The sequence below is a fragment of the Chiloscyllium plagiosum genome, unplaced genomic scaffold (assembly GCF_037043375.1).
Source record: "Chiloscyllium plagiosum isolate Xiang-an unplaced genomic scaffold, Cpla_swu_hap1 HiC_scaffold_38, whole genome shotgun sequence".
NCBI lineage: Eukaryota > Metazoa > Chordata > Chondrichthyes > Orectolobiformes > Hemiscylliidae > Chiloscyllium > Chiloscyllium plagiosum.
The window spans coordinates 17,959,955-17,973,107 of record NW_028270176.1 but is presented as its reverse complement, the minus strand read 5'-3'; the positions used below and the strand labels follow the sequence as shown (position 1 = coordinate 17,973,107).

Genomic DNA, 13,153 nt, shown 5'->3' with positions numbered 1-13,153 from the left:
CCCTCCGACAGTGCAGCACTCCCTCAGCACTGACCCTCCGACAGTGCTGCACTCCCTCAGCATACCTTCCATCAGTGCGGCACTCCCTCAGCACTGACCCTCCGACAGTGCGGCACTCCATCAGCACTGACCCTCCGACAGTGCGGCACTCCCTCAGCACTGACCCTCCGACAGTCTGGCACTCCCTCAGCACTGACCCTCCGACAGTGCGGCACTCCCTCAGCACTGACCCTCCCACAGTGCGGCACTCCCTCAGCACTGACCCTCCGACATTGCGGCACTCCCTCAGCACTAACCCTCCGACAATGCGGTGTTCCCTTAGCACTGACCCTCCGACAGTGCGGTGCTCCCTCAGAACTGACCCTCCGACAGTGCGGCACTCCCTCAGCACTGACCCTCCCACAGTGCGGCACTCCCTCAGCACTGATCCTCCGACAGTGCGGCACTCCCTCAGCACTGACCCTCCGACAGTGCTGCACTCCCTAAGTACTGACCCTCCATTAGCGCAACACTCCCTCACCACTGTCCCTCCGACAGTGCGGCACTCCCTCGGCACTGACCCTCGGACAGTGCGGCACTTCCTCAGCACTGACCCTCCCACAGTGCAGAACTCCCTCAGCACTGGCCCTCCGACAGTGCGGCACTCCCTCAGCATTGACCCTCCGACAGTCCGGCACTCCCCCAGCATTGACCCTCCGACAGTGCGGCACTCCCTCAGTACTGACCGTCCGACAGTGCGGCTCTCCCTCAGCACTGACCCTCCGACAGTGCGGCACTCCCTCAGCACTGACCCTCCGACAGTGCGGCACTCCCTCAGCACTGACCCTCCGACAGTGCGGTGCTCCCTCAGAACTGACCCTCCGACAGTGCGGCACTCCCTCAGCACTGACCCTCCGACAGTGCGGCACTCCCTCAGCACTGACCCTCCGACAGTGCGGTGCTCCCTCAGAACTGACCCTCCGACAGTGCGGCACTCCCTCAGTACTGACCGTCCGACAGTGCGGCTCTCCCTCAGCACTGACCCTCCGACAGTGCGGCACTCCCTCAGCACTCACCCTCCGACAGTGCGGCACTCCCTCAGCACTGACCCTCCGACAGTGCTGCACTCCCTCAGCATACCTTCCATCAGTGCGGCACTCCCTCAGCACTGACCCTCTGACAGTGCGGTGCTCCCTCAACGCTGACCCTCCAACAGTGCGGCGCTCCATCCGCCCTGACCCTCCGACAGTGCGGTGCTCCCTCAGCACTGACCCTCCGATAGTGCGGCACTCCCTCAGCACTGACCCTCCGACAGTGCGGCACTCCCTCAGCACTGACCCTCCGACAGTGCGGCACTCCCTCAGCACTGACCCTCCGACAGTGCGGCACTCCTTCAGCACCCACCCTCCGACAGTGCGGCACTCCCTCAGCACTGACCGTCTGTCAGTGCGGCACTCCCTCAGCACTGACCCTCCGACAGTGCAGCTCTCCCTCAGAACTGACCCTCCGACAGTGCGGCACTCCCTCAGCACTAACCCTCCGACAATGCGGTGTTCCCTTAGCACTGACCCTCCGACAGTGCGGTGCTCCCTCAGAACTGACCCTCCGACAGTGCGGCACTCCCTCAGCACTGACCCTCCCACAGTGCGGCACTCCCTCAGCACTGACCCTCCGACAATGCGGTGCTCCCTCAGAACTGACCCTCCGACAGTGCGGCACTCCGTCAGCACTGACCCTCCCACAGTGCGGCACTCCCTCAGCACTGACCCTCCGACAGTGCGGTGCTCCCTCAGCACTGACTCTCCGACAGTGCGGCACTCCCTCAGCCCTGACCCTCAAAGAGTGCGGCACTCCCTCAGCACTGACCCTCCCACAGTGCAGAACTCCCTCAGCACTGGCCCTCCGACAGTGCGGCACTCCCTCAGCATTGACCCTCCGACAGTCCGGCACTCCCCCAGCATTGACCCTCCGACAGTGCGGCACTCCCTCAGTACTGACCCTCCGACAGTGCGGCACTCCCTCAGCACTGACCCTCCGACCGTGCGGCACTCCCTCAGTACTGACCGTCCGACAGTGCGGCTCTCCCTCAGCACTGACCCTCCGACAGTGCGGCACTCCCTCAGCACTGACCCTCCGATAGTGCTGCACTCCCTCAGTACTGACCCTCCATTAGCGCAACACTCCCTCACCACTGACCCTCCGACAGTGCGGCACTCCCTCAGCACTGACCCTCCGACAGTGCAGCACTCCCTCAGCACTGACCCTCCGACAGTGCTGCACTCCCTCAGCATACCTTCCATCAGTGCGGCACTCCCTCAGCACTGACCCTCCGACAGTGCGGCACTCCCTCAGCACTGACCCCCCGACAGTGCGGCACTCCCTCAGCACTGACCCTCCGACAGTGCGGCGCTCCCTCAGCACTGACCCTCCGACAGTGCGGCACTCCCTCAGCACTGACCCTCCGACAGTGCGGCACTCCCTCAGCACTGACCCTCCGACAGTGCGGTGCTCCCTCAGAACTGACCCTCCGACAGTGCGGCACTCCCTCAGCACTGACCCTCCGACAGTGCGGTGCTCCCTCAGAACTGACCCTCCGACAGTGCGGCACTCCCTCAGTACTGACCGTCCGACAGTGCGGCTCTCCCTCAGCACTGACCCTCCGACAGTGCGGCACTCCCTCAGCACTGACCCTCCGACAGTGCTGCACTCCCTAAGTACTGACCCTCCATTAGCGCAACACTCCCTCACCACTGTCCCTCCGACAGTGCGGCACTCCCTCGGCACTGACCCTCGGACAGTGCGGCACTTCCTCAGCACTGACCCTCCCACAGTGCAGAACTCCCTCAGCACTGGCCCTCCGACAGTGCGGCACTCCCTCAGCATTGACCCTCCGACAGTCCGGCACTCCCCCAGCATTGACCCACCGACAGTGCGGCACGCCCTCAGCACTGACCCTCCGACAGTGCTGCACTCCCTCAGCATACCTTCCATCAGTGCGGCACTCCCTCAGCACTGACCCTCTGAATGTGCGGCACTCCCTCAGCACTGACCCTCCCAGAGTGCGATGCTCCCTCAGCACTGACCCTCTGACAGTGCGGCACTCCCTCAGCACTGACCCTCTGACAGTGCGGCACTCCCTCAGCACTGACCCTCCGACAGTGCGGCACTCCCTCAGCACTCACCCTCCGACAGTGCGGCACTCCTTCAGCACTCACCCTCCGACAGTGCGGCACTCCCTCATTACTGACCGTCTGTCCGTGCGGCACTCCCTCAGCACTGACCCTCCGACAGTGCGGCACTCCCTCAGCACTGACCCTCCGACAGTGCTGCACTCCCTCAGCATACCTTCCATAGGTGCGGCACTCCCTCAGCACTGACCCACCGACAGTGCGGCACTCCCTCAGCACTGACCCTCCGACAGTGCTGCACTCCCTCAGCATACCTTCCATCAGTGCGGCACTCCCTCAGCACTGACCCTCTGACTGTGCGGCACTCCCTCAGCACTGACCCTCCCAGAGTGCGATGCTCCCTCAGCACTGACCCTCTGACAGTGCGGCACTCCCTCAGCACTGACCCTCTGACAGTGTGGCACTCCCTCAGCACTGACCCTCCGACAGTGCGGCACTCCCTCAGCACTCACCCTCCGACAGTGCGGCACTCCTTCAGCACTCACCCTCCGACAGTGCGGCACTCCCTCAGTACTGACCGTCTGTCAGTGCGGCACTCCCTCAGCACTGACCCTCCGGCAGTGCAGCTCTCCCTCAGCACTGACCCTCCGACAGTGCGGCACTCCCTCAGCACTTACCCTCCGACAATGCGGTGTTCCCTTAGCACTGACCCTCCGACAGTGCGGTGCTCTCTCAGCACTGACCCTCCCACAGTGCGGCACTCCCTCAGCACTGACCCTCCGACAATGCGGTGTTCCCTTAGCACTGACCCTCCGACAGTGCGGTGCTCCCTCAGCACTGACCCTCCGACAGCGCGGCACTCCCTCAGTACTGACTCTCCGACAGTGCGGTCCTCCCTCAGCACTGACCCTCCGACAGTGCGGCACTCCCTCAGCACTAACCCTCTGACAATGCGGTGTTCCCTTAGCACTGACCCTCCGACAGTGCGGTGCTCCCTCAGAACTGACCCTCCGACAGTCCGGCACTCCCTCAGCACTGACCCTCCCACAGTGCGGCACTCCCTCAGCACTGACCCTCCGACAGTGCGGTGCTCCCTCAGCACTGACCCTCCGACATTGCGGCACTCCCTCAGCACTAACCCTCCGACAATGCGGTGTTCCCTTAGCACTGACCCTCCGACAGTGCGGTGCTCCCTCAGAACTGACCCTCTGACAGTGCGGCACTCCCTCAGCACTGACCCTCCCACAGTGCGGCACTCCCTCAGCACTGATCCTCCGACAGTGCGGTGCTCCCTCAGCACTGATCTTCCGACAGTGCGGTGCTACCTCAGCACTGACCTTCCGACAGTGCTGTGCTCCCTCAGCATTGACCCTCCCAGAGTGCGGTGCTCCCTCTGCACTGACCCTCCGACAGTGCGGTGCTCCCTCAGCACTGACCCTCCGACAGTGCGGTGCTCCCTCAGCACTGACCCTTTGACAGTGCGGTGCTCCCTCAGCACTGACCTTCCGACAGTGCGGTGCTCCTTCAGTACTGACCCTCCGACAGTGCGGTGCTCCCTCAGCACTGACCCTCCGACAGTGCGGCGCTCCCTCAGCACTGACCCTCCGACAGTGCGGCGCTCCCTCAGCTCTGACCCTCCGACAGTGCGGCGCTCCCTCAACACTGACCCTCTGACTGTGCGGCACTCCCTCAACACTCACCCTCCCAGAGTGTGGCGCTCCCTCAGCACTGACCCTCCCAGAGTGCGGTGCTCCCTCAGCACTGACCCTCCGACAGTGCGGCACTCCCTCAGCACTGACCCTCTGACAGTGCGGCTCTCCCTTAGCACTGACCCTCCGACAGTGCGGCACTCCCTCACACTCACCCTCCGACAGTGCGGCACTCCTTCAGCACTCACCCTCTGACAGTGCGGCACTCCTTCAGCACTGACCCTCCGACAGTGCGGCACTCCCTCAGCACTGACCCTCCGACAGTGCGGCACTCCCTCAGCACTGACCCTCCGACACTGCAGTGCGCCATCAGCACTGATTCTCCCACAGTGCGCCACTCCCTCAATACTGACCGTCTGTCAGTGCGGCACTCCCTCAGCACTGACCCTCCGACAGTGCAGCTGTCCCTCGGCACTGACCCTCCGACAGTGCGGCACTCCCTCAGCACTAACCCTCCGACAATGCGGTGTTCCCTTAGCACTGACCCTCCCACAGTGCGGCACTCCCTCAGCACTGACCCTCCGACAATGCGGTGCTCCCTCAGCACTGACCCTCCGACAGTGCGGTGCTCCCTCAGCACTGACCCTCCGACAGTGCGGCACTCCCTCAGCACTGACCCTCCCACAGTGCGGCACTCCCTCAGCACTGACCCTCCGACAGTGCGGTGCTCCCTCAGCACTGACCCTCCGACAGTGCGGCACTCCCTCAGCACTAGCCCTCTGACAATGCGGTGTTCCCTGAACACTGACCCTTCGACAGTGCGGTGCTCCCTCAGAACTGACCCTCCGACAGTGCGGCACTCCGTCAGCACTGACCCTCCCACAGTGCGGCACTCCCTCAGCACTGACCCTCCGACAGTGCGGTGCTCCCTCAGCACTGACCCTCCGACAGTGCGGCACTCCCTCAGCACTAACCCTCCGACAATGCGGTGTTCCCTTAGCACTGACCCTCCGACAGTGCGGTGCTCCCTCAGAACTGACCCTCTGACAGTGCGGCACTCCCTCAGCACTGACCCTCCGACAGTGTGGCACTCCCTCAGCACTGATCCTCCGACAGTGCGGTGCTCCCTCAGCACTGATCTTCCGACAGTGCGGTGCTACCTCAGCACTGACCTTCCGACAGTGCGGTTCTCCCTCTGCACTGACCCTCCGACAGTGCGGTGCTCCCTCAGCACTGACCCTCCGACAGTGCGGTGCTCCCTCAGCACTGACCCTCCGACAGTGCGGTGCTCCCTCAGCACTGAACTTCCGACAGTGCGGTGCTCCCTCTGCACTGACCCTCCGACAGTGCGGTGCTCCCTCAGCACTGACCCTCCGACAGTGCGGCGCTCCCTCAGCACTGACCCTCCGACAGTGCGGCGCTCCCTCAGCACTGACCCTCCGACAGTGCGGCACTCCCTCAGCCCTGACCCTCCGACAGTGCGGCGCTCCCTCAGCACTGACCCTCCGACAGTGCGGCACTCCCTCAGCACTGACCCTCCGACAGTGTGGTGCTCCCTCAGCACTGACCCTCCGACAGTGCGGTGCTCCCTCAGCACTGACCCTCCGACAGTGCGGTGCTCCCTCAGCACTGACCCTCCGACAGTGTGGTGCTCCCTCAGCACTGACCCTCCGGCAGTGCAGCTCTCCCTCAGCACTGACCCTCCGACAGTGCGGCACTCCCTCAGCACTTACCCTCCGACAATGCGGTGTTCCCTTAGCACTGACCCTCCGACAGTGCGGTGCTCTCTCAGCACTGACCCTCCCACAGTGCGGCACTCCCTCAGCACTGACCCTCCGACAATGCAGTGTTCCCTTAGCACTGACCCTCCGACAGTGCGGTGCTCCCTCAGCACTGACCCTCCGACAGCGCGGCACTCCCTCAGTACTGACTCTCCGACAGTGCGGTCCTCCCTCAGCACTGACCCTCCGACAGTGCGGCACTCCCTCAGCACTGACCCTCCGACAGTGCGGTGCTCCCTCAGCACTGACCCTCCGACATTGCGGCACTCCCTCAGCACTAACCCTCCGACAATGCGGTGTTCCCTTAGCACTGACCCTCCGACAGTGCGGTGCTCCCTCAGAACTGACCCTCTGACAGCGCGGCACTCCCTCAGCACTGACCCTCCCACAGTGCGGCACTCCCTCAGCACTGATCCTCCGACAGTGCGGTGCTCCCTCAGCACTGATCTTCCGACAGTGCGGTGCTACCTCAGCACTGACCTTCCGACAGTGCGGTGCTCCCTCAGCATTGACCCTCCCAGAGTGCGGTGCTCCCTCTGCACTGACCCTCCGACAGTGCGGTGCTCCCTCAGCACTGACCCTCCGACAGTGCGGTGCTCCCTCAGCACTGACCCTCCGACAGTGCGGTGCTCCCTCAGCACTGACCTTCCGACAGTGCGGTGCTCCCCCAGTACTGACCCTCCGACAGTGCGGTGCTCCCTCAGCACTGACCCTCCGACAGTGCGGCGCTCCCTCAGCACTGACCCTTCGACAGTGCGGCGCTCCCTCAGCTCTGACCCTCCGACAGTGCGGCGCTCCCTCAACACTGACCCTCTGACTGTGCGGCACTCCCTCAACACTCACCCTCCCAGAGTCCGGCGCTCCCTCAGCACTGACCCTCCCAGAGTGCGGTGCTCCCTCAGCACTGACCCTCCGACAGTGCGGCACTCCCTCAGCACTGACCCTCTGACAGTGCGGCTCTCCCTTAGCACTGACCCTCCGACAGTGCGGCACTCCCTCACACTCACCCTCCGACAGTGCGGCACTCCTTCAGCACTCACCCTCCGACAGTGCGGCACTCCCTCACACTCACCCTCCGACAGTGCGGCACTCCTTCAGCACTCACCCTCCCACAGTGCGGCACTCCCTCAGCACTGACCCTCCGACACTGCAGTGCGCCATCAGCACTGATTCTCCCACAGTGCGCCACTCCCTCAGTACTGACCGTCTGTCAGTGCGGCACTCCCTCAGCACTGACCCTCCGACAGTGCAGCTGTCCCTCGGCACTGACCCTCCGACAGTGCGGCACTCCCTCAGCACTAACCCTCCGACAATGCGGTGTTCCCTTAGCACTGACCCTCCGACAGTGCGGTGCTCCCTCAGAACTGACCCTCCGACAGTGCGGCACTCCCTCAGCACTGACCCTCCGACAATGCGGTGCTCCCTCAGCACTGACCCTCCGACAGTGCGGTGCTCCCTCAGCACTGACCCTCCGACAGTGCGGCACTCCCTCAGCACTGACCCTCCCACAGTGCGGCACTCCCTCAGCACTGACCCTCCGACAGTGCGGTGCTCCCTCAGCACTGACCCTCCGACAGTGCGGCACTCCCTCAGCACTAACCCTCTGACAATGCGGTGTTCCCTTAACACTGACCCTTCGACAGTGCGGTGCTCCCTCAGAACTGACCCTCCGACAGTGCGGCACTCCGTCAGCACTGACCCTCCCACAGTGCGGCACTCCCTCAGCACTGACCCTCCGACAGTGCGGTGCTCCCTCAGCACTGACCCTCCGACAGTGCGGCACTCCCTCAGCACTAACCCTCCGACAATGCGGTGTTCCCTTAGCACTGACCCTCCGACAGTGCGGTGCTCCCTCAGAACTGACCCTCTGACAGTGCGGCACTCCCTCAGCACTGACCCTCCGACAGTGTGGCACTCCCTCAGCACTGATCCTCCGACAGTGCGGTGCTCCCTCAGCACTGATCTTCCGACAGTGCGGTGCTACCTCAGCACTGACCTTCCGACAGTGCGGTTCTCCCTCTGCACTGACCCTCCGACAGTGCGGTGCTCCCTCAGCACTGACCCTCCGTCAGTGCGGTGCTCCCTCAGCACTGACCCTCCGACAGTGCGGTGCTCCCTCAGCACTGACCTTCCGACAGTGCGGTGCTCCCTCTGCACTGACCCTCCGACAGTGCGGTGCTCCCTCAGCACTGACCCTCCGACAGTGCGGCGCTCCCTCAGCACTGACCCTCCGACAGTGCGGCGCTCCCTCAGCACTGACCCTCCGACAGTGCGGCACTCCCTCAGCCCTGACCCTCCGACAGTGCGGCGCTCCCTCAGCACTGACCCTCCGACAGTGCGGCACTCCCTCAGCACTGACCCTCCGACAGTGTGGTGCTCCCTCAGCACTGACCCTCCGACAGTGCGGTGCTCCCTCAGCACTGACCCTCCAACAGTGCGGTGCTCCCTCAGCACTGACCCTCCGACAGTGTGGTGCTCCCTCAGCACTGACCCTCCGACAGTGCGGTGCTCCCTCAGCACTGACCCTCCCACTGTGCGGCGCTCCCTCAGCGCTGACCCTCTGACTGTGTGGCACTCCCTCAGCACTGACCCTCCCAGAGTGCGGCGCTCCCTCAGCACTGACCCTCCCAGAGTGCGGTGCTCCCTCAGCACTGACCCTCTGACAGTGTCCACTCCCTCAGCACTGACCCTCCCAGAGTGCGGTGCTCCCTCAGCAATGACTCTCCCACAGTGCGGTGCTCCCTCAGCACTGACCCTCCGACAGTGCGGCGCTCCCTCAGCACTGACCCTCCGACAGTGCGACGCTCCCTCAGCACTGACCCTCCGACAGTGCGGCACTCCCTCAGCCCTGACCCTCCGACAGTGCGGCGCTCCCTCAGCACTGACCCTCCGACAGTGCGGCACTCCCTCAGCACTGACCCTCCGACAGTGAGGTGCTCCCTCAGCACTGACCCTCCGACAGTGCGGTGCTCCCTCAGCACTGACCCTCCGACAGTGCGGTGCTCCCTCAGCACTGACCCTCCGACAGTGTGGTGCTCCCTCAGCACTGACCCTCCGACAGTGCGGTGCTCCCTCAGCACTGACCCTCCCACAGTGCGGCGCTCCCTCAGCGCTGACCCTCTGACTGTGCGGCACTCCCTCAGCACTGACCCTCCCAGAGTGCGGCGCTCCCTCAGCACTGACCCTCCCAGAGTGCGGTGCTCCCTCAGCAATGACTCTCCCACAGTGCGGTGCTCCCTCAGCACTGACCCTCCTAGAGTGCGGTGCTCCCTCAGCAATGACTCTCCCACAGTGCGGTGCTCCCTCAGCAATGACTCTCCCACAGTGCGGTACTCCCTCAGCACTGACCCTCCGACAGTGCGACGCTCCCTCAGCACTGACCCTCCGACAGTGCGGTGCTCCCTCAGCACTGATCCTCCGACAGTGTGGTGCTCCCTCAGCACTGACCCTCCGACAGTGCGGTGCTCCCTCAGCACTGACCCTCCCACTGTGCGGCGCTCCCTCAGCGCTGACCCTCTGACTGTGTGGCACTCCCTCAGCACTGACCCTCCCAGAGTGCGGCGCTCCCTCAGCACTGACCCTCCCAGAGTGCGGTGCTCCCTCAGCACTGACCCTCTGACAGTGTCCACTCCCTCAGCACTGACCCTCCCAGAGTGCGGTGCTCCCTCAGCAATGACTCTCCCACAGTGCGGTGCTCCCTCAGCACTGACCCTCCGACAGTGCGGCGCTCCCTCAGCACTGACCCTCCGACAGTGCGACGCTCCCTCAGCACTGACCCTCCGACAGTGCGGCACTCCCTCAGCCCTGACCCTCCGACAGTGCGGCGCTCCCTCAGCACTGACCCTCCGACAGTGAGGTGCTCCCTCAGCACTGACCCTCCGACAGTGCGGTGCTCCCTCAGCACTGACCCTCCGACAGTGCGGTGCTCCCTCAGCACTGACCCTCCCACAGTGCGGCGCTCCCTCAGCGCTGACCCTCTGACTGTGCGGCACTCCCTCAGCACTGACCCTCCCAGAGTGCGGCGCTCCCTCAGCACTGACCCTCCCAGAGTGCGGTGCTCCCTCAGCACTGACCCTCTGACAGTGTCCACTCCCTCAGCACTGACCCTCCCAGAGTGCGGTGCTCCCTCAGCACTGACCCTCTGACAGTGTCCACTCCCTCAGCACTGACCCTCCCAGAGTGCGGCACTCCCTCAGCACTGACCCTCCTAGAGTGCGGTGCTCCCTCAGCAATGACTCTCCCACAGTGCGGTGCTCCCTCAGCTCTGACCCTCCTCGAGTGCGGTGCTCCCTCAGCAATGACTCTCCCACAGTGCGGTGCTCCCTCAGCAATGACTCTCCCACAGTGCGGTGCTCCCTCAGCTCTGACCCTCCTCGAGTGCGGTGCTCCCTCAGCAATGACGATGGGTCATCTCGGGGTGGATTACAGCCTCTGATCCCTGGTCCGTGTTTTGACCCTGTGATCTGGTCAATCCACACGGCCCTGGTCCACCTGAACAGATGAGCAGCTGATTGAATTTCTGATCTCGTTTCCTTCCTCCCAGGCAGCAGTCCAACTGTCCAGAAGTATAACCTGCCGAGGGAGTGCATCAGGAATTACTTCCCCACGCGCAAGTGTTTTGTCTTTGACAGACCTGCTGATAAAGACACCATGAGGAACATGGACGAGGTTCCTGACTCCTGTCTGGATGCTGCGTTTGTGAATCAGTCCCAGACATTTGTTCAGTACGTTTACAGAACGGCACAGACTAAGACCCTGAAAGGAGGGTACCCAGTGACTGGGAAGAGTAAGTGACTGCACACAGCCACCCGAGTGATTGTGGGAGTGTGGGACAGGGGCTGTTCACCAGTTGGGGATTAGAGTGAGACAGCACTCGGCCTGTTCACTGGGTCTCCCTCTCTGCGGGTGCTGCAGAGTTCCTGCTCTGGTTGCCCCAGTGTATGAGGAGGGTCTGGCTGAAGGTGAGCTCTGGTCTGATTGACCGATATCAGGAGAGCCTGACCACCTACACTGGCTGTGCTTCAGAATCCATTCAGGAGGCCACTCTGCCTTCCCACCTCCTTCTAGCTCACAGGAACAGCCACCTTGCCAGTGCCACTGCCCTCCCTCACCGTGTAATTGGAGCAGGCAGGAGACCCGTGGGTGTGGGTGTGGGTGTGGGTGTGTGTGTGTGTGGGTGTGGGTGTGTGTGTGTGTGGGTGTGGGTGTGTGTGTGTGTGGGTGTGGGTGTGTGTGTGTGTGGGTGTGTGAGTGTGGGTGTGTGTGTGTGAGAGACTGTGTGTGTATGTGTGTGTGTGGGTGTGGATGTGTGTGGGTGTGGATGTGTGTGGGTGTGTGTGGGTGTGGGTGTGGGTGTGTGTGGGTGTGGGTGTGGATGTGTGTGGGTGTGGATGTGTGTGGGTGTGGGTGTGGGTGTGTGTGGGTGTGGGTGTGGATGTGTGTGGGTGTGGATGTGTGTGGGTGTGTGTGTGTGTGGGTGTGGGTGTGGATGTGTGTGGGTGTGGATGTGTGTGGGTGTGGGTGTGGGTGTGGATGTGTGTGTGGGTGTGGGTGTGTGTGGGTGTGGATGTGTGTGGGTGTGTGTGTGTGTATGTGTGTGTGTGGGTGTGGATGTGTGTGGGTGTGGATGTGTGTGGGTGTGTGTGTGTGTGGGTGTGGGTGTGGATGTGTGTGGGTGTGGATGTGTGTGGGTGTGGGTGTGGGTGTGGATGTGTGTGTGGGTGTGGGTGTGTGTGGGTGTGGATGTGTGTGGGTGTGGATGTGTGTATGTGTGTGTGTGGGTGTGGATGTGTGTGGGTGTGGATGTGTGTGGGTGTGTGTGTGTGTGGGTGTGGGTGTGGATGTGTGTGGGTGTGGATGTGTGTGGGTGTGGGTGTGGGTGTGGATGTGTGTGTGGGTGTGGGTGTGTGTGTGTGGGTGTGGATGTGTGTGGGTGGGTGTGGATGTGTGTGGGTGTGTGTGTGTGTGGGTGTGTGTGGGTGTGGGTGTGGATGTGTGAGTGGGTGTGTGTGTGTGTGTGGGTGTGGATGTGTGTGTGTGTGGGTGTGGATGTGTGTGTGTGTGGGTGTGGATGTGTGTGGGTGTGTGTGTGTGTGGGTGTGTGTGTGTGAGTGTGTGGGTGTGTGTGAATGACTGTGTATATGTGTGTGTGTGAGAGACTGTGTGTGTGTGAGAGACTGTGTGTGTATGTGTGTGTGTGAGTGATGACTGTGTGTGACTGTGTGTGTGTGTGACTCTGTGTGTGTGTGTGAGTGACTGTGTGTGTGTGACTCTGTGTGTGTGTGTGACTCTGTGTGTGTGTGAGTGAGTGACTGTGTGAGTGAGTGACTGTGTGTGTGTGTGACTGTGTGTGTGTGTGTGAGACTCTGTGTGTGTGTGTGACTGTGTGTGTGTGACTCTGTGTGTGTTTGTGAGTGAGTGACTGTGTGTGTGTGACTCTGTGTGTGTGGTGTGTGACACTGTGTGTGTGTGTGAGTGAGTGACTGTGTGTGTGTGACTCTGTGTGTGTGTGTGTGAGTGAGTGACTGTGTGTGTGTGTGACTGTGTGTGTGAGTGATTGTGTGTGTGTGTGTGACTTTGTGTGTGCGTGTGTGACTCTGTGTGTGAGTGAGTGAGT

The 13,153-nt window shown here is 62.8% G+C and overlaps 1 protein-coding gene across 1 annotated transcript in view; it reads left to right on the top strand.

Annotated features, from left to right (window-relative positions):
- LOC122546793 (guanylate-binding protein 1-like) overlaps positions 1-13,153 on the top strand; it is a 162,380-nt gene that overhangs the window by 52,650 nt on the left and 96,577 nt on the right. The window contains exon 3 of the mRNA XM_087981000.1: positions 11,081-11,323. Coding sequence (XP_087837126.1) covers positions 11,081-11,323 — 243 coding nt within the window. The remainder of the gene's footprint in view (positions 1-11,080; positions 11,324-13,153) is intronic.